The sequence below is a fragment of the Electrophorus electricus genome, chromosome 2 (genome assembly GCF_013358815.1).
Source record: "Electrophorus electricus isolate fEleEle1 chromosome 2, fEleEle1.pri, whole genome shotgun sequence".
Classification (NCBI taxonomy): Eukaryota; Metazoa; Chordata; class Actinopteri; order Gymnotiformes; family Gymnotidae; genus Electrophorus; species Electrophorus electricus.
Window position 1 is genome coordinate 16,604,602 of NC_049536.1, and position 20,902 is coordinate 16,625,503.

Genomic DNA, 20,902 nt, shown 5'->3' on the forward strand with positions numbered 1-20,902 from the left:
ATAACTTGTTGCCAGCTGAAACATAATCAATCATGCAGTAAGTATTCAGTGGGAGGCTCTTACCTATTTGCTTAGTTAAATCCAGGTGGTGACCTTTTTTTTGGCCAGGCAGTGTATATATGTTGTTGTTTTTTTACATATATATGATTTTTACATATGATTGAACATTGTATCAGTAGTATTCCAGAAGGACTGTGCTCTTCATAAGTGCACTTTTAGACTGTGTATATTGCTTTATAACATTTCTTTGGTGCTTTAGCATCAGTAATAAAATTTTAGGATTTTGTTAGCAGGTGACGAATGTAAAGAAGTTTATAGGGCCATGTGGCCTCTTTTTGTGTAAAGTGTAAAAATCCCAGCGACCTGAAGATGCAGTTGAGGGCTTGCACTGAGAGTAGCTGTTCTCAGGCAAGAAAAAACAAAAAACAAAAAAAAACCTTAAAATAGAGCGTCTCAACCACCTCCATCCTGCAGAAGCACATGACGGCATGGGTAAAGTAGAAATTAGCAGCATCATTCTGAAACAGGTTTGTCTTAAGATCACTTAAGGCAGCAGGTCATAATGCCTAGCATAGTGTTGCAAGTGTTAAGATGATCCTTGTGTTAATGATTCACTGAAATGATGATGAAACACTGTGGCATTTGTGTTAACATTTCACTAAAAAGTTGCATCCTAATGATTGCTATTCCAACTATACATGAATAATTGGCACACTAGTCCTTCCACATTTAACCAAGTATAGACTTACATTCAGTGGAACTTTGGTTTGTGGGTGTGACTTAAATTACCCTGTATGCAGTTTAGCACTGGGATCTTCTTTGTGTGTGAGCTTGAGAACATACTGCTACTATAGACTTTAGAAGCTCTGTAATCTTCAACCTAAGCACTACACTCTATACTGTTTTCTAATGTTACCACATCAGAGACATCACAATTGCAACTAATATGCAAATTATAATCTTAATTTTCCAGGAATCACATGGATAAATTAAATTAAAGGAAAATGCAGGATGCAAAAAACAGGACAGTGTTACGATCCCACCAGGAATAGGCAGAGGTAGAACACAAATGCAGGAGGCAGTTTATTAAAGAAGGAAACATGAATGGTAAAACAAACAGAGGCAAAGGTGTAACACACACACACACGACAGGAGTAAACCAAAGTAATGACAACAGTAACACAGGCATAAGGCAAACCTGACAGAGAAACATAACTTACCATAATAACCAACAACCGGAAGACAAAACCACAGGGCTTAAATAAGCAAGACAATCAGACACTAAAACAGATACAGGTGAACATGGGAACAGCAGAAACTTAAACAAGGAGTGGAATCGAGCAACAGACGAGGGCAGAGAAAACGAAACTAAGGCATAGAACCAGGGAGTGCAGGAAGACAGGAAAACCGTGACATCAGGGACGTGAGGAAGGTGGCCATTTGTGACAGACAGCAGCTTGCCTACCATGTTTAGTTTATCATATGTCTACCTACATCTTATTTAAAGGGGTATTCCAGGCTAACTGTAACTTTATGTAAATAAATAATGTATGACTGTGTACTGAGAAAATACAGAGTTTTCTAGTTTGTTAGACAGAGATTAGGTTACTATTAGCCTGGAATGTCCCTTTAACGTAATTTATATAAGATAATAGTATTTATCCAAGTGTTACTGAGAGCACTATTAATTGTGCACCTGTGGGGTATGAAAGAAGGCACGATATGCAAGCTTTCTCCAGGCAAGCCTTCACCCTCCCACATCAGCAATAACAGGAACAATGGCAAATGTAAAACAGGAGAATAATGACAAACCTCCATTAAACTTATAGGTTAATTTCTTCATGACTGATATCTTATTGCACACTTTACCAAGAATCTAGTTCACAAAACAACTATTTAACTAGCTTGAACAAAGCACTGCTTTTCAGTTCCGAACCAGTAAAAGCACAATTTTACTTGCTATTTATGCCTTTATAAAATGTAATGAATACTGGTGCTGCATGAACATTTGGCTAAACATAACAACCAAATATCTTACAATTAAGATTTCTATTAATGTGATAAATATATGAATATTAGACGTAGACTTAACTTGCTGACAACATTCTGTATGCTTAGTATATAGATTGTTTGCTGAAACATTTAAAAGGCTATTCACCATTAACATCTCTACACTAAAAATCTCTGCACATATCATATCCAGGGCAGAGTCTGGCATTTCTGGAAAATAGATAATGTCAATCACTGATTAGTTAAAAGTAAATTTAAAAAAGGTACAGAATAATCACTAGCATGCTACTCACCTCCCCAGCCAAACACCATCTGTTTAGCAAATCCACAATGCTTGGATTAACATAATTTAGAGGGGTGAAGTAGTTCTATTCCAAATATCACATTTTTTTAGCCAGAGACAAACAATGTGTGAAGGGCATTTTATTTGTCATGACGTTTAAACAAATGGTAAAGAAAAATAAAATTATTTGTAAGGGATAGAATGGTATTCCAGAGCTCACATTTACTGCTGTGTTCAACATGAATCTGCAAATCTACAGAGACCAAAATGAAGCCTGCACCCAAATGAAGCTTAGTTATAAACATACAACAAACCAAGTATTAAACAAAGCTTGTTAAATGTACAACTGTGTAGAGTACACTCACTGGCCTCTGTGCTAGAAACACTTAACTTGTACCTGAGTTCACTGGCAATTTACCAAGCACACCACCTTTACAGGTACATGTTAAAGGGGTACAATTATAGTTTATCGCATCTATGATGCCATGCAGTTTGTCAGCCTCTACTGCATTCTGATCACTGGTTGGTCCATACATAATTTAGACAGTAGAAAATGTTAATCACACCATTGTGAGTTGAGTGTTCCTTATGCTACAAATATCCATCCAACAAAAGACAACATCCAATAAGTCAGAAACTAACTTTTGATAAAAGGAAATGGTTAAACATAAATTGCCACCCTTGACAATGAGCAAAAATGTCTGTCATGTAGAAAACTTTGCTTTATTAATAATTCCATGACTAATACATTCATTTAATTGTTGATGTGCATAGTTAATACAGAACCAAATAAGCTTTTTCATATTCTCAACATTTAGCTTGATATAACAAGTTTATTAACCTGTAATAAATGTTAGCTTTTTAATTTCTAGTTGTTCAACTTCCATTATTACCATTCAGGAATGTCCCCTAGCACCTAATACCCACCCCAGGCCCACTTTAATCCCATTGCACAACACCACTATGCACCCTTATTATGAAATGCATCACATCAATGGAACATTTCTATAAGGTTGGAGATATAAAAAAAACAACTGGATTTTTGATTAAGTGCCTCATAAACCAAATGTCCTTTTCTCTCTGCTGTACAAACATTTTCCAGGTGTCTCCTTCAATATCAAAATGAGATCTGGTCTCCAACATCTCAGAGCACAGATTTATATTGTGGTAGAATATGAATAGAGCCAATACTCTAGTCAAAAGATGCTGACTAAGGCCCCCGATTCAAAAAGCAGTTCTACATGTTCTCTTAAGAAATTAAGAAAGTTGCATCCCAAGTATGGAGACACAGGCTTTAACTAAAAATCAGATTACTTTTTTGTTGTTTTATAATCTGCATACTTTTGACATGTACCGGGAATGGAATGGAATACCACTGGTAATTTAAGGCATAAATTTCTTCAATCTTATGCTTAATGTCTGGAAGAGGATTTGTTAGTATATAAAACTTTATGTGAATACACTAAAATTACTTTGTATTGAATGATGAGTCTTAACATATTTTTATTCATATAGCTACATCTTGCTGTTTCTCATTTCCAGTTTTGCACATGGCATTTGTTGGCTAGGGCATTCCAACTTTACAAAAGTTGATTTAAGTAAAATTATATTTGCTTCACTTTTAACTAATTTGTTTATGAAAACAAATATAGCTCCTTGGATATTAATTGGATATTGCACCACAAATATGCTGTATTAGAGGGGGAAATTCATACCTGATTTTTTTTTTAACCACCAGAGAAGTAACCTTTTCTTCATTGTATAATATACTGTGATTTTTTCTGTAACAACATTGCAGCTAACAGCTCTAAGAGTTTGTTAAATAAAAGTAAAATCATGCATATATTTTCATAACAACATTCATAATGAATAATGGTAGAATGTAGTGATTTTTTATTCTAAATATCCTACAGCACTCAATTTTGTGGTAGTGATTCTATGTGATACTGATAAAGAAAAAAAAAAAAACTTACCAAATCAACTACTGAAAAAAGACCAATCAAATTTAATTATTGCCATTATTTTTTACAGCAGTCAATAAAATAAAAGCAGTCATAAATAAAAGTATCTATATTTAATATAATAATTAGTCAGTCATCAGTATGAAATCATTTATCTCCATTATGTATTCTCTGATGTACTTTTAAGTATCCTGATCTGAAAAAGCTCTTCCCACACTGATCACATTGGTAGGGCCTCTCTCCAGTATGTTTTCTCTGGTGAACTTTTAAGGAACCCGGATGAGAAAAATTCTTCTCACACTGAGAGCACTGGTAAGGCTTCTCTCCAGTATGGCTCCTCTGATGGACTTTTAAAGCACTTGACTGAGAAAAACTTTTCCCACACTGAGAGCAATGATAGGGTTTTTCTCCAGTATGCACTCTCTGGTGGCCTTTCAGAAGGCCTGCATGAGAAAAACTCTTCCCACACTGAGAGCAATGATAGGGTTTCTCTCCGGTATGGATTCTCACATGGATTTTCAGTGATGTAAGGTGAGAAAAGCTTTTCCCACACTGAGAGCAGTGGTATGGCCTCTCACCAGTATGGATCCTTTCATGAACCTTTAGTGAACTCGGGTGAGAAAACTTTCTCCCACATTCAGAACAGCTGTAAGGCTTCAGTCCAGTGTGCATTCCTTCATGATCTTTCAGTGAGCTTGGATGTGAAAACCTTTTCCCACACTGAGAACAACAAAAAGGCTTCTCTCCTGAATGCATTCTTTGATGTTTTTTTAAAAATTCATGTCTAGAAAAACTCTTTCCACACTGAAAGCAATTGAAAGGCTTCTCTCCAGTGTGTATTCTTTCATGCAGCTTTAATGATCCTGAAAGGGCAAAACTCTTCCCACACTGAGAGCAGTGATAGGGCTTTTCTCCTGTATGGGTTCTCAGATGACCTGTTAATGTAGCTTGATGAGAGAAAGTCTTGCCACACTGTGAGCAAACGTAAGGCTTCTCTCCAGTATGTCTTCTTAGGTGAGTTTTTAAAAACTGTAGCCTAGCAAAAGTTTTGTCACATTGAGAGCAGTAGTAGATCTTTCTAGTATTCCTCTCTTGATTTGTTGCCTCGGCTGAAAAGATAACTGTCTGAACGTTTTGATTAATGGCTTCCTCATTGATCTCTGCATCTTTTCGTGTTTCCTCTGATATACTCTGGTCATCTACTTCATCTTTCAGTTGCACTGTAATACCTAAAACAAAAATGGCAATCAAAAGGTGATACAAAGAGTTGATTCTTTGAATTTCTTTATGGAACACATCATAAACACAATTTAACTTTTAGATACAAAGACTCAATGATAAAATCTTACTGTGTGAAGTCTAAAGAAATATTTTAGTCTCACTCATGGATCTTTTCCTGTATAATCTTTTTTTTTTCAATTAAACAAATGGCACAAAGAAAGAAAGTGACTTTAAAATAGAGTTCTATGTACTAGGCTTTCCAAAATGATGACTTGTTAATCAAATAAGAACCTCCTTGTTTTAAGGTTTTATTTAAAATATTTAATCTGTAATTAGATTTATTAGGATCTGTAATGAGGAGTGTGTTACTACTATTCTACTGTTCTACCACTAGTAGTAGTGGCTTTTCATTTGGAATTTAACTGCCGCATGATTTTCACTGCACAGGCCCATTTTAAGCTTTCTTATAATTGTGACCAATCCTTTTATTACATTACTTAGCAGAGACTCTCAATTTCTAAAACTTAGAAAACAACCTGTAGACAACACTCTTAACAGCCCATACAAAACCGCATGTCAAGCTTGAATTTGCACTTTCTGTAAATCATTATCTTGTTTGTCTTTTCCCTTTCTCCTACAGTCCTGATATTAGATATATTCTGTCAATTATAATATTTTTCTCAATTCTGATATAGATGTACAAATAGGATCCAACACAAATAAGCAAAATTACATTTTAACATTGACATAAAAAAGCACTGATTTTGGGCATTTTCTGACTATGAAATTTATGTCTACTGGTCATGCAAAGACAAAACAAATGCAACACAAACTGCAAATCGACCAATTAAGAAATCCATAAGTTGACTGATGGATCTTGACCGTTAATGTAAAAGAATAATCGTTTAATTCTACGATTTGACTTTCCACAGACACACATGCTAGATTATAACCTGCTTTTTACCATCAAATGAACTGTTATGAGCAAAATATAAATAAATGATAAATAAAAACACTTGGGATTCCTAAAGGTACGTGATTCCTTCCGTACGGTAGATACTAGAGCAAAGAGTAGCCTGTAGATACAACGCATTTTACGCAGATTCTTTATTACCTGAAGTGAGGGCCTAAGACAGAATTCAATGGGTGCGAGCCCCTGTTATTAAGGACGGGCTATTGCTTAGCTGGAAGCAAGCCGTACTTTTAGCAATGTGGATTCTAACGCAGGTGAATACACCACGACATCAGCAAAACTGCAGTTCTCTTTAAAACTCACCTTCCACTCTCATATCTACGCTGGTTTCGTACTCCTCTATTTTCACTCCGCACTCTGTGAGAGTAACGTCTTCATACTCCTCTTTCATACTACATTGCATTGGGGCCACTTCCGGAAAAAACACTGAGGGCTGAAACATTGTGGAAAAAATTGACAGAGATCTGTACAATGAAAAGATTATCACTTATAAAACATTTTAACGCTTGGTATAGCTATTTTGCTTTCCACCTTCTTCTGCAAAATGACACTAAAGTACGTACAAGTAGGAGGGTACACTGCCCCCTACTGTATGAAATATCCACAACCAATAAAGCATCTCATAGGAAGGTCTTCTAGAATTATTCATTACCCATCATTGATGTGATAGAGTGTTATATCACGCTCAGCATCTTTGTAGTTTTAGTTTGTAGGCATATAGTTTAACACATCATTTTTAACACATAGCGCCAGTTTCTTTGTGCGTTTTTTTTTATAATTTCTTATTATTTAGTTATTTTTTGCAAGTAAGCATTTCCACTGCACAGGCACAGATATACCACATGGATCATAATAGCATAGAGAGAAAAAACACTGAAAAAATCATTTGATCATACCCACAGAGCAGCTATGTGGGTGTCAAGATAATCCCAATTCTGAACATAGAAAGACAGCAAGTATCATGCTGCGTCCAGCAAAACTGGAAAAGAGCAAAGAATTAGACCTACTTCTACCCTACCTGACTTTGGTTAAATTTGGAACTGGTTTTAGGTTAACATCAGTTCAGTGTGCAGCAGCTGGCACTGAAGTAAATTCAGTGGTTTGTTCTCCTAGGCATCAAAGCTGAGAAATGCAGGGAGAAGTAAAAAATCCATTACATATGGCACACAAACATCAGGGAGGACTGTCCTTCTGGTAAACTGTAGCGCATCCTCAGTAATTAGTTACAGGTGACTAATTTGTGGTGGTGTCTTTGTTTTTAAATCTGCTAGGATGGCAGTTTGACTTCTCCTGCATTTCTTTGTTTTGTTTGGGTGAAGAGTCCATAAGGTAAAGAGTGGTTTTATTTTGTGTTAGCTAAATGTATTGCTTGATTTCATTGATGGCAGTCTGATAGTTGCATCCTCCCCTTAAGGAGGACAGAAAAATTGCAAAAAGAAAAATCTGTAGCACAAAAAAAAGTGGTTTAATGAGTACAGCAATCCATGTCTATAAATATTTTATATAGATTAACTATAAGTAAGTCATAGATAGCTTGAGAAAAGTGTAGTTCATTTTTAAGATTGTCAACAACCAAGGTATTGTTTTAAAAGTTCACTCAATAATATATTTATGCAGAATTGGTTTACACATTTTAATTAAATATGCCCTAATTTTGCTTATAATTTATCCAATATTTATGAACAGTAGAACTGTTACAATTTTACATTTGTTGGCTAGGGAAGGGAGGGCACAGTCACAGTATCCTCCACCAAACACATGCCTCCTGGAGTCTGTAGACACAGGCAGTGGTGGCAAGGCATGGAAATGCAGCCACACTGCACTTATTCTAGTAGTGCGAAAGTCATGTGATCCTGGGTTGGGGTGTGGGTGGATACAGTGTGCACCACACCACCCAGGGCACAGAAAACACTGCAACACCCAGGGCTTGGGGCACAGTAAACACCACACCACCCAGGGCTTGGGGCATGGCAAACACCACACCACCCAGGGCTCAGGGCATTGTAAACACTATGCCACCTAGGGCAATGGTGCCCCCTTTTGTCAACTATACATGTACACCGTGTCCTCTTTCATTGATGGGGGCTCTTTGTGTCGAGTGGGAATGGAGATGGCACCATGTTGCATCAACAGAGCCATCTTGCGTTGTTGAGGCACAGAGACCTCTTACACCCTCTTGCACCCATGTAAAACGTGCTCGTCCTGGCATCTGTAGACATAGGCAGCAGTGACAAGGCATGGAAACGCAGCCCCACTAACGGAACTTTTCTAGCATTTCGCCACTGTACAATTCAGGGAGGTTTGAGCATGGTAAGCACGGTGTGGTCCCACCTAGGTCTCGGGGCATGGTACCAACAACAGAAGCACAATCACATCAGCTACAGCACCTAGCTATATTGCAAATCTCCCATCTTTATAATTTCTGAAGGGGATGCCCTCAAACCCAGAATCTCAAACCCAAACCCTCAAACACATACCCTGATCAAATTATTTATGTCTTTAGACTCAACATTTCACAGCACACATAATGATGTTGTATAAAAATGAATAAAAAATTTGAGAGAAAAAAAATAGTGCTATAGTGATGACATATGCACTTGGTTCCAGACTAAACTTATCATTTTCCAGCTTGCATGAAAAGAGAGCCTTCTTATAGAAAGGCAGTTTACTGCTCAAACAGGCTAAGGTTTATTATATATGCATTTTTCTATATACATGCTACCTCTAAGTGAAATTATTTTTGAACACTGTGTTAATTTCCAATGCTACACTGCTGACACTCAGTTTTACAGTATGTTTTGGCCAAACCAAAGGAAAAATATTATAATGTTACTGTAGAATGTGTAATGGACATCATACACTGGATGTTGAGAATGTGGCACTTCTGTGTTTGTACCACCTTGTTTGCCTGTTTAATTTCATTTTCTGGTTTCCCTGTGTTTAATTTTCCTGTTTTGGTTTTGTTGTTTTATGTTTAGTCTGCCAATTCTTAATCTGTTAGCCATGTACTGTGATTGTTTCTTTGTGTGACTCTCCTAGCTATTTGATCCTGGTCCATTCACATGACACGCATTATGGATTTGCCCTTAATAAATCTTGCTCCTCTCAGCTATGTGTCTGTCCCTCGATTGCCCCTAAGATTACATAAGTGCTCTGATTATATAATAATCCTTGATGGTTTCCCAGTTACATCATGTTTAACAGACAAAGATCTTGGTGTAATTATAGATCCAAGTCTCTTGTTTGAAGCTTGTATAAATATTTTTAGGACAGCTTTTTTTCACCCCAGGAACATTGCAAAGATTAGAAATATACTATCATTACATGATGCAGAAAAGGCATATGCAGAAAAGTCTATGCATTTATCACTTCCAGATTGCACTACTGTACTGTTTTATTATTGGGTTCTACCACTAACTATATAAACAAGCTCCAGTTAATTCAAAATGCAGCAGCGGGAGTTTGTACTAGAACTATAAAGTCTGATCTTTTCACTCCTATCTTAGCTACACTAGATTGGCTCCCAATAAAATTAGTTATTGATTATAAAATACTTCTCCTGATCTACATAGCACTTTATGGTCTTGCCACACAGTACCTTAGGGAACTCTTGGTGCATTAGGATCTGCCACATCTGATTGGATCAAAATGCACAGGCTCTTTATTAGTACCTAGAATGCAGATATCTTATACAGGGCGCAGAGCCTTTTCCTATAAAGTTTCCAATCTATAGAATAACCCTCTGATAAATGTTAGAGGCTCAGACTCATTATCAATATTTAAGGCTAGGCTGAAAAACAATTTGTTCAGTCAGGCATATTAAATACCTCTCATTTTAGATAAAGGTGTAGATCTGGGGGTGCATGGGCATTGAGAGTTATGGTAAACTGGGATGCTGGGATGTTATGATGCTATCACTTCACCTCTTTTTTGTCACTCAAGTTTGTTGGATGAGAGCAGTAGAATGCTGATGTTCTAAGGAGACCTCATGTCTGTATTAGCTTTTGGCTCTATCATTTTACCTGTGCTGTTATAGCTAGATCTGCCATCCTTGCACATTACATTTACATTTACAGCATTTAAGAGAATGCTCTTATCCAGAGCGACTTATAAAAGTGCTTTGTCGTTCACTCATAGAATCCTAGTACAGTACAATAGGTTAGAATCAAACATACCAATGAACTAGAATACTGTAGAATACAGGGATGAATGCTGATACCTAGAAGTACAAAATACATAAGGTCTGTCTTAAACAATGATAAGTGCAACATAAACAATACCCTACAATAAATATTAATTCTAATAATATAACACTGCTCCCATATTGACAGACTAAATTAATATTTATTGTAGGGTATTATATATATATATATATATATATATATATATATATATATATATATATATATATATATATATATATATATATATATATAAAACGTCTATAGTCTGAGGCGAGTGAGATGTATCTGTTTACACACAGATTAGTAGTTTCATTGATAGCATCATAGTTCCAATTCAGAATTCAAGAACAAACATGTGGAAATATCTTACTCAAATAGCTGTATTTGGAATACGTTTTGCCTTGGTTAGACAGGGAGCATGAAAAATGTACAAGGGAGTGATCGCCGGAATTGTATGTTGCTAGCTAAATTGCTGTTTCGATTTCAGTTGAAAACCATTCTAATATTATATTAATTGGCAGATGAAAACTACAGTCTAACATTCATTAGCAGTAAAACCACATTTTATCATTGCTAAGAGGCTTATGCAGGTGTATATAATGCAGGTGCAGGTGCAGAGGCTTATGCAAGTGTATAGAAACGAATTTGATCCCAAATGTAACTTTTAAAACATGAACGGGACACTTTAAAACGTTAAAGCTGCATTTCCCGCCCATCTTCGCGCCTCCAAATGCGGAACTTGCGCTAAACTACTTCCACCCGGTTAGACCGTTGCTTCCGTACGAATACATTCAACAAGACGTCGTCAGGCTGCAAAGAATCCTCTTCCACAGCTCAATAAATCGGCAGATTAACATATAGACATGCACATCAAAACAGGTAAGATGTTCATTTTTTGGGCTTGCTTGTTGTAGCTTGTTCTATCGGTTTGTTTTTAAATGCGTAGCTATCAAACTTAAGAAAGTTTCAAGCGATCGAGTCAATAACGCCCGAAATGAACGAAGTCCGACGAAAGTTTGTTGCGAAAGAGTACAATTATTTTACATTTTCATTCAATGTAATCAGCAAATCGCTGAAGATTATTACCAAACCTAAATATTCTGGAGGACTCTGTCTAGCACATACCATGTGTAGCACGTATAACAAGCTTTTTAGCTAGCTACTGAGTTTGGGTTGCTGTGCAGTTTTACAAGATAGCTAACGTCAAGCTACACCATGACACACAATCTAGCTAGTTAGCTAACTAGCTAGGAGACATTTCAGTAACAAACCATCGGGGATTATTGTAGACGCATTAAGGCATGATCGCACTGCTTTAATCAACTATGATGGCTATTAATTTCCGATATTACGTTAATTAGCTAGCTCTATAACTGCTGGTGTCTTTCTGTTGAAGCTAGCTAACCAGAGTACTCTGCTAACCTAGGTTAGCTAGCTGGCAAATGTTATTTCATCGTATTTGATTTTACTCGCGCGTGTTTGATTTTATTCCTTACCACATTAAATTTGTCAGTCTGGGATTAATTAAATGTGCTAAACTTGATTTGCTTCATTTTTATTTGTTAAAATAACTTGATAAACTTGGTACCACCAACTTTCACCAGTATGTATGGCTGCATCTATGCTAGCATAACTAATGCTAGCTAGTTAACGATACCAGGAAATTCTAGCTAAAAATAAAAGTTCCTTGCCCATGAGCAAGCGCAGCGGCTATCTTGTGACGAAGAAGACAGTATCACCCCATGATCTTTCTATACTGCGTCTGTCCTTAAATGGCTTACACACTATATTTTCAAGTGTGCATGAAAATACTTTGAAATAATAATAAAAACATTTATTCGTATATTAAGCAGTGAAGTTTTAATGTTGCCATGTAAGAATGTAACATTGAATGCATTTTACTAATGCAGGTTTTGTTAAGTAGTAGATGCTTAATAGATTGGAGCCTATGACTAGCGGCTACAATACTTGCTCGAAAGCAAGTTGGTTAGCTAGATATTTAACCGAATAACTAGCTAATTATCTCTAATAGTACAATTAAGCATCAATCACCGAGTTCACAAAACTAGCCATGCATGGCAAATGTACTGCTTCTTATCTGCCTGTCGAGAATGGTTTCTAAAGCAGTCGTTTATTTATTGTACTGTCTTGTAACTTTGGGGAAGGATTTCAGTTGAATAAGATCAAAACTTCATCTGTATCGTTGTGGTTAAGTGAGTAACTACAGTTTTAGCAGATCTCGCTCATTGACGCGGCTGAAGAATGTGTAGATTTACATTTATTTATGGCATTTACTAATGCGTTTATCCAAAAAAAAAAAAAAACCTTACAATTATGACTGAATACAACTTGAGCAATTTATGGTTAATGGCCTTGCTGAGGGGCCCAACAGTGGTGAGGATTGAACTGACAACCTTCCAATTACAAGTGGAGTACTTTAACAGCTGAGCTACCACTGGACAGATATCGCACCTAAAATCATTTATCTTACCTTTCATCTTGTGCGTTAATAAATGCTTTTATTAAGAGATGAGAACATGGCGAATCAGATTCTTATAAACAACTGTGAGAAGCCTATGAAAAGAATTTAATTTTGAGGTTGTAAGAATTTTGGCAGATTGTCTGCTTAAAAACATCGGTGTGCCTGCACCTGCTGGCTTCAAAAAGGGTGTCTGATCCTTGAGCCTTTAAACTCATACCTGTGAAGTGTCATAAAATGTTTAAATCATTATAGCATCTGGAGGAGTATGTGAAGCCATGAAACTCCTGGTTTCCTTTGTCACCTACTTTCTTCTATAATAGAACTAAGTACCCAAGTGAATTTGTCAAATTTGAATTTGAGATGCAGTCTTCATGCTCCTAATCCTAATCAATCTTTAGTGAGTTTTACACATCATATGATGGCATCTATTTCTTTTGTCAGGTACCTGGGAAGCAACTAATACAGTGTGTGAGTCTGACCCACTGTGTGACCCCGCGGTACTTGTTTCACCCCCAAAACCGGAGCCACACATACGTAACCGGCGCCTCTCTCCTGGCTCCAGTGGTTGTGGAGGTGGAGGAGGCTGTGCATCTGAAGTGGACAAACTGCCCCCACGCCAGACACCCTCCGGCAACCCAGACGTCGACGTCCAGGCCCCCATCGCAGACAGGGAGCGGCGAGCCCAGTACAGGGGGCGGGGCCCTCGGCGGGAGGGAGCCAGTCCAGCGGCTCGAGGAGGGGAGAAGCTCCTCAGGTCTGCTCTGGCCCATGTACAAAAGGACAGGTGGGTGGGGGAGACCCTAACATCTCTCAGACCACCACCTGCCTTCCCCGTGAAGGACAGCCCCGCAAAGCTGCAGCCTGCAGTTAGCTACGCCTCCAAGGTGAAGGCGGGCGGGGCCTCAGGGGGTGTGGCTGAAGAGCCACCAGGCATCCGTGTACTTCTGCAGAATCAGTGGGGGCTCAGCTTCATCAGTGACGGCCCGCCGACAGAGAGCACAGCCTTGGTGGTGCCTCAGGATGTTCCAGAGGGGAGCCCAACTGCAACGCTGCACCCTGTCACCGGAGAGGTGAGCGCTGAAGAGCCAGCCACCTCAGAGTCATTGGCGGTGTCTTTGTCCAGCCAGTGCCCAAAGGAACCTGAGCGTTTTGCAGAGCTCCTGCTAACTACTCATCATTTAGTAGAGCCTGTGCAGTATCATACTCAAGGTGAGTCTTTACATCTATAATTTTACCATGCCTGTTAAATAGGAGAACTAAAAGGTTCTTAATCCATTAACCTTTTGACAATGCAGTTGTCTGTGCATATATCAAGCCCTAGTTGCTGGACTAAAGTATTGATGAGCATTTAAAAAAAAAAAAAAAGAAATCAACAATCTGAAGTATGCTGACAATTTGCACTGATCATTTTACATGCTGCTGATTTATTTAAAAGTTACATTTAAAAAAGAAAATCTTAAATTGATCCACTTGTTTTTTAAAGGAATGTTGTCTGTGGAAATGCTCTTTGCACATTTATTTACCCTGGTATGTTTTAATCCCTACCCTACCCGACCCTGCAGAATGGAGCGCAATATTGTGGAAACAGAAAGAAGGTAAGAATGTAATCTCCCACATTTAAAAATACACACTGAGTGAGACCAAAGTGGTTTTGCTCATTTAAAGCCACAGGCTTTAAAGCATATTTCTGTGCATCTGATTTATTTTTCTTCAATGTGCAACTATTTGGCAACTCTGTACATCAGAGATTTATATACACTCTTAACTCCTTACTGTGTTTCTCAGTACTTGTATTGTCTGGACCACTACATTTTATTAATATATTCATACATTATTCATTAAAACGTTTTTTTAAATGTTCAGTTCAGTGGCATAACTGCCACTTTGTTGTTCTGAGATGCCTGACTAGGACTTTGAGTGCAGCCTAAGTAAATAATTAAAGCAAACCCTCACATGTCCATTTTAGGAGTGGGTTTGACAACACTGACACTACCACTTATGGGTTTGCTGTTTTTCCAGATCCTGCAAAGGTCGTCTGGTACCGGGACACCTCGTAGCAGCTTCCCCAGTGCATGTGTACAACTTAGCAACACACTTACTCCATACATACACTTTTTTTTTCATCTCTCTCTCTAGCAGGCTTATATGACTCTCAGGTTGTTCTTTCCACACCTATTTGCACTGATCTCCACACACAACTCTCCACCCATGTGTCTGTAGAAATTATGTCTCGGGCACATTGTTGCCTTAACCTGAGGACCTTCCTATAAATCTCTTATTTTACCTTGGTGGAGAACTCTTTACTCTTTTAGAATTTGGCAATCTTGTTGTAAAGAGCTGAAATTTTACTTGGCATTTTTCCCTTCCTGTTAATGTACAAGTGGCCTATTAAGAACTTTTGTACTTAAACACATCCTTGTGTCTGGACCCACAGTTTTTTAGAACCGTGTGTGTGTTCAAAGGTGTCATTCATTTTGTCTTCACACCATTAGTGTACATACTTTTTTGATGCTGTTTACATGGATGCAGCTGCAAGTGTAGCAGCATCCTGCTCTGTCTGTTCTCAGTGCTGTTTTAAAAGTATTTCACCCTAGTTTGAATGTCATAAATGTATAATGGTTTTTTTTTTTTTTTCTGTTTTCTTATTTTAAAGGGGCACTGGACAAGATTCAGACATTTAAGTGAACAGTGTTGCATAATAAAAGCAAATTATGAGGCAAAAAAAACCCCTACAATTTTATATGGTGATTTATTGTGTGTAACCCTTCTTCCAGAAAAAAAGGGTAATGGAAATATGGAAATGGGTAGTCTTAATGATTAATATCCTGATTGTGTGTAATGAGATGCTATTATAGTGACTGCAATCAGATTTTTTTTTTTTTTGAGATGCAAAATGTAGGTGTTAATATGGGCCCTCCTATAAATCCAAGCAGTCATCCCCCTCCCCTCCAGTATTTCAAGTCACATCTGCATAAATGCTGATGTTGACTATCTTGATTCCGTAAAAGGTTCCTACTGCTATAAATATCTGCTTTGTCCATATAACCTTTTTCAGAATCCATCATTAAAACAGTGGAACCAGAACAAGGCAGAAGAATGAAAATATTGATGCCTAAACACACTGCTGTTAGCATACTTTTTGTAGAGCAACAAGAAAAATTGAGTAGCAAAAAGGAACCCAGTAGTTGCTAATTTAAAGACCTACATGCATTCATCTTCAGCTGTATGTTTCTCTATACGTTGTTGGAAAACTGCATGACTGTAAGCAACAGCAACATGACCAGGGTTTTCTGAATGCTATGGACAATTTAAACCAAAATCTAAGTTCATGAGCTTGCAGGTTTTATTCTGTAGCAAATTCTCCCATTTTCTATTTTATACAAGTCAGTACGTTTGAGCATAGAAGTAGGTGCTTCAGGACTCCAGTCTAGGGCTTCATAAACAAATACAGAGCAGTTACTAAGTGCTTTCCACCAAAAAATAAGTATATGGAATGTCATTCATGAGAGATTTGTTATATTTATGGTCAAGTTTATTTTTCTGCAATTAAGAAACTTTCTTTAATAACAACCTTTAAGATCTTCATAAAGAATCTAAAGTGTGAAACCAAGTTGTGATGCTTATGTACACAAATGACATGCAAAATTGGCTGCTTTGAAGACATACTATTTATTAAATGATCCACATTTAATAGAAGCCAGGTAATCAAGTCTGAACTATTTAAACTGATTTTCATACTAGATAACTCTTGTCCAAGTTGCAAAATGCTCTTTCAAGATTGCTGTGTAGCTGCATGTCATTAAAAACTGGTTTTCAAAAATATTCCATTCTCTGCTAGTTTTTTCCTCAAGTTAAAATAGTTATCAGGGTCTGTAAAAGTTCAGTCTCGCCAGGCAACGTCTACTTCATCTGTCCTGTACCTGTGATAGAAGAAACGAAATACCCCATAAGGGGTAAATTCAGCCTTACACACTAAGAATACATGCAAAGTTGACATTTAATTCTTAGTTGAATGCAATTATTTTTAATATTTTGTTCTATACTAAAATCTTTTTTTCTGACTTCTATTTTAAATGTTTACAATCTGTCATTGAAAATGAAATGGTCTCGGCAGAATGTAGCATTGTAGTAAAGGTATACCTCTGTGTGATCCAGGAGTCGGCCAGCTCCGTTGTCTGACCCACTCGGAACATTTCCCAGCCAGCTTGTGCAATCATCGCTCCATTGTCGATGCAGAACCTAAAAACCGAGTGCATACTTTGAGCTTCGTGGCAAGCATGGAGGAGCGGACCAAGTCGGCCCAAAAAACAAGCTGCCTCACCTCTCATCTGTGGCAAAGAGCTGAGCGCCCCTCTCCTCACACATCACACCCATCATCTCCTGTAGCCGCAGGTTACCTATGGTTACAAATAAGTGCAGAGAACTTTGCAAGTATACTGTCAGTAGCTGCAATGAATACTCAACGGCTGCGGTCATTAAATAACCTTTGTACAAATATGGGGCTAAATAAATAATATTCATGTGTGTTATGTGAAGATTAAATATAATCACTTTTGACTATAGAGAGATGTGTACTTCAGTTTATAGGGCTAACCACTCACTCACAGCCTACTCCTCCCACAATCAGCACTTCTTGGGAGCCACAGTGAGCCATGGCCCGTTCGGTTATCTCCACTAGCATAGAGAATACAGTCTCCTACAAAAAGATGGCTTCTTAAAACTTATTGCTCATTTAGAAGAGAAATCATGTCAGGAAGATGTTTTCATTCCTTGCCTGCAGGGAAAAGCAAAGGTCCTCTGCTGAACACTGCCCAGAGCTCAACATTTTGTGTGCCACCTCCTAGGTTTCAGTTGGCAAGAAAAAAAACAACATTTTAAACAACAAGCACAGTACTCTGTTTTACTCTTTCATCTCCATAGCCTTACCCCCTCCTTAGAAACGATTGTCATCCTAGTCTTTTTTTCCATAATCATTATTTTTTCCATCATATTGCTCCTCTGACACATGACAGCACTAGACATTAATGCTATTTAAGGAGAAAAACAGCTATACACAATGTAGCATTTTCTCCTATTTTCTTATTACTGAAGCCTTTCTACTTTTCTTTAATTATCACAACAACACCTAAGTATATTTGCTGCTTTGACTGTAATTAATTTAAACTTTAATATTTTTTCATCTCTGCTGCAATTAGGGATACATGCTAGGTCTCCTGTGTTCAGTCTCACTGACCGATGTAAACATAGATCGGTCACTGCAACTGCTCTACACTGCTTTTTCTGAGATTCTATGCAATGCACATATGACTTTGAACATACTTAAACACAAATATCATGATACCTCTATATACGATAAAATCCCAGAGAAAGAAACATCCATTCCTTTGACTGTATATGGGAGCTCTACATACTGCTTGCCCCTACAAAGAGAAACAAGCATTTTCAATAGATCATAAGTTGCTAAATCATAAATAATTAATACAAACAACTCACAATAGTTCTGTATATGTGATTACTATTTTCCTAATTCCATGCCTTTCCACGTCTCTGGTTCCTTACTTCTGGTTGTGCTACAGCCCAGTCTACAGCGCTGTACAAATTTACAAATCCCCTTGACTAAATGGTGTTGCACACCTCCTCACTATGTAATAAACAATTTGCATGGCATGGTAATTTGACATAGGATCAACCCTTATGTGTTCAGTGGCTTTGTTTACACACATTACTGTCATCCTTCTTGGCATCACTGAGCTCTCATCATTAAGTCTACTGCTACACCAAAACCATGCCTTTCTGAAAGGAACTGCCCACCTAAACAACCAACTGTCAGGGAAAGAAAAAAGTTATGTGCACACATGATGTATGCACTTACTTCTTTGCCATCTGTTCAATGTTGTAGCCAGGACTAGGATCATTAGATATCTATGAAGAAAGGGGAAAATTTAACACTACACAAATTTTTGAAAACATGAGTAGGTAGAAGAAGGTGCTAGCAACACCAAGGTCAAGTATTCTGTCCTCAGGGGAGCACAAGTACTGTCATGCTGATAAATATGCAAGTCCTTCTGGATAACAGCATTTGCCAAATGCTGCAAATGTAAATGTAATTACCTCTGCAAGAACCTGTATAAAATTAAATGTTAAATAAATGTTAAATACCTTGATGACTCTGGCAAAGCGGTCCAAGCAGTTTCCCACAGCAATGTCTATCGTTTCCCCAAAAATTCTGTAGCGTCTTTCTGAATAAGCAATCACCTTATTGAGGGAGGTATCAGAATATAACTCAAACTTGGTTGTGATGGGTGAACACAGAGGCCTAAAAATTGGTACATTTTGTTTTAAAAGCACACACCTGAGTGTTGCCACCACTAACATACAACACGGTAGGGTTCCTGGCACCAGTGACCAGTCGGCCCATTTCAATGTGCCCAATGCAGTGGTTCACACCCACCAGTGGCTTTTCCCATAGCTGGGCAACAGTCCTGGCCACAAGGGCCACAATAACCAAAGGGGCACCCATCCCTGGCCCTGAACATCAGGTAACATCAGTAAAATGAAAGACAAACAGTAATATGTGAATACAATGCATCAGATTAAAGTAATAGTCTTGTTCATGGTTATAGAGTACAGCAATAGAGTTTTAAATATTTCTAACATTCACCTTTGGTGTATGCTACACAGTCAACATCAGCAGGTTTCAACCCAGCCTCATCTAGTGCTTCTTGGAGGACGGTTAGAATAACACTACGATGATGTTTAGCTGTTTCACTGGGAAGAAAACCTAGAAGAAATACCAATGTTTTCTATTCACAAAAGAAGCAAATCAGTTGTCCATAAAAGACACTAACTACAAAGCTTTCACATTCATATGATGAAAATCAACAGTGCTCAAGCTATAACACAACCAGCTATAGTGTGTTTTGGGCATGTGAGGAAGGCTTTCACTACATTTGTCACTTCGTCTTACCTTGACCAGGTGGAGTAATATAGGTACGCCTGGGGTTTGACAGGACTTCCCCATCTCTCACTATCCCTATTCCAATCTTATTGGCACTGCCCTCAAACCCAATAACCACAGTCATGACTGCTGTTGAGAAAGAATTGAAAAACCAACTTAGATACTTAGCGACTTTCATTTACTACTTCGGTAAACACTTAATGCATTGTGTAACATATAAGACACTTGAAGCAAAGGTCTACCATTATCAGTTACCTTTCGGATTTGGAAATCTAACGCTAACTAGCTAGCTAGCTATTCTACCTGTCTGCTCAAATCAAACGCTGTAGCAAGATTCTTGACTACTTTTAAAAAATAAAATAGGTTAAAGGATCTGGCCACCTACTGCAATAAAATATACATTTATATTTACATTTATATTTTCCATATGGACAAACCCAGCAAGTTATGTTTTATGTGGATAAATCCCGATAGGAAAACAAGTAAAGCTCCGCGTAATAACTCGCTATCTGCCTATTTACGTTCACGAAGATCAGGTAGCTAACCTAGCTAGCCTGTTAGCCTTCTGAACGCAGCCAGATACACCTACAGTACTTTCATTTAACAAGCCGCACAAGCCGATTGTATTAGACTGCAAACCAGAACATAACACTGGCAACGTCGCACATGTAGCCCGCTAACAGAACTGCGAAAACCTTTAATTACCGGTTTATCTGCACGCTTCTAACACAAACCTCGCGCAACCTCTGCAAGGACCATAATGATAGTAAAACAGGTAGCTAGCTAGCTATATGAAATCTTTCAAAATCCATTTGTATTATACTTACGTT

At 37.8% G+C, this 20,902-nt stretch overlaps 3 protein-coding genes across 5 annotated transcripts; 1 reads left to right on the forward strand and 2 right to left on the reverse strand.

Annotated features, from left to right (window-relative positions):
* Positions 1-2,451: 2,451 nt before the first annotated feature.
* LOC113575359 (zinc finger protein 436-like) lies at positions 2,452-6,973 on the reverse strand. The gene is made up of 2 exons (XM_027006822.2): positions 6,752-6,973; positions 2,452-5,483 (listed from the first exon to the last, which is right to left on the reverse strand). The coding sequence occupies exons 1-2, from the start codon at positions 6,888-6,890 to the stop codon at positions 4,402-4,404; spliced, it is 1,221 nt and encodes a 406-aa protein (XP_026862623.2). The 5' UTR covers positions 6,891-6,973; the 3' UTR covers positions 2,452-4,401.
* A 4,427-nt stretch (positions 6,974-11,400) lies between these two features.
* Positions 11,401-16,934, forward strand: si:ch211-214j24.10 (uncharacterized protein LOC558894 homolog). The gene is made up of 4 exons (XM_027006829.2): positions 11,401-11,511; positions 13,556-14,323; positions 14,677-14,709; positions 15,134-16,934. The coding sequence occupies exons 1-4, from the start codon at positions 11,496-11,498 to the stop codon at positions 15,169-15,171; spliced, it is 855 nt and encodes a 284-aa protein (XP_026862630.1). The 5' UTR covers positions 11,401-11,495; the 3' UTR covers positions 15,172-16,934.
* On the reverse strand, positions 15,737-20,832 carry osgep (O-sialoglycoprotein endopeptidase). Of its 3 annotated transcripts, none has more exons than XM_027006824.2 (12): positions 20,778-20,832; positions 20,082-20,201; positions 19,776-19,895; positions 19,467-19,642; positions 19,274-19,369; positions 18,987-19,036; positions 18,456-18,534; positions 17,889-17,954; positions 17,720-17,810; positions 17,436-17,511; positions 17,255-17,353; positions 15,737-17,034 (listed from the first exon to the last, which is right to left on the reverse strand). In XM_027006824.2, exons 2-12 carry the CDS (start codon positions 20,194-20,196, stop codon positions 16,995-16,997), a joined length of 1,008 nt encoding a protein of 335 aa, XP_026862625.1. In that variant the 5' UTR covers positions 20,197-20,201; positions 20,778-20,832; the 3' UTR covers positions 15,737-16,994. The 3 variants fall into 3 exon arrangements, with proteins under 3 accessions (XP_026862625.1, XP_026862626.1, XP_026862627.1); XM_027006825.2 differs by having other exon boundaries at positions 20,082-20,198; positions 20,778-20,823; XM_027006826.2 differs by lacking the exon at positions 20,778-20,832 and adding an exon at positions 20,485-20,608.
* Positions 20,833-20,902: the final 70 nt, after the last annotated feature.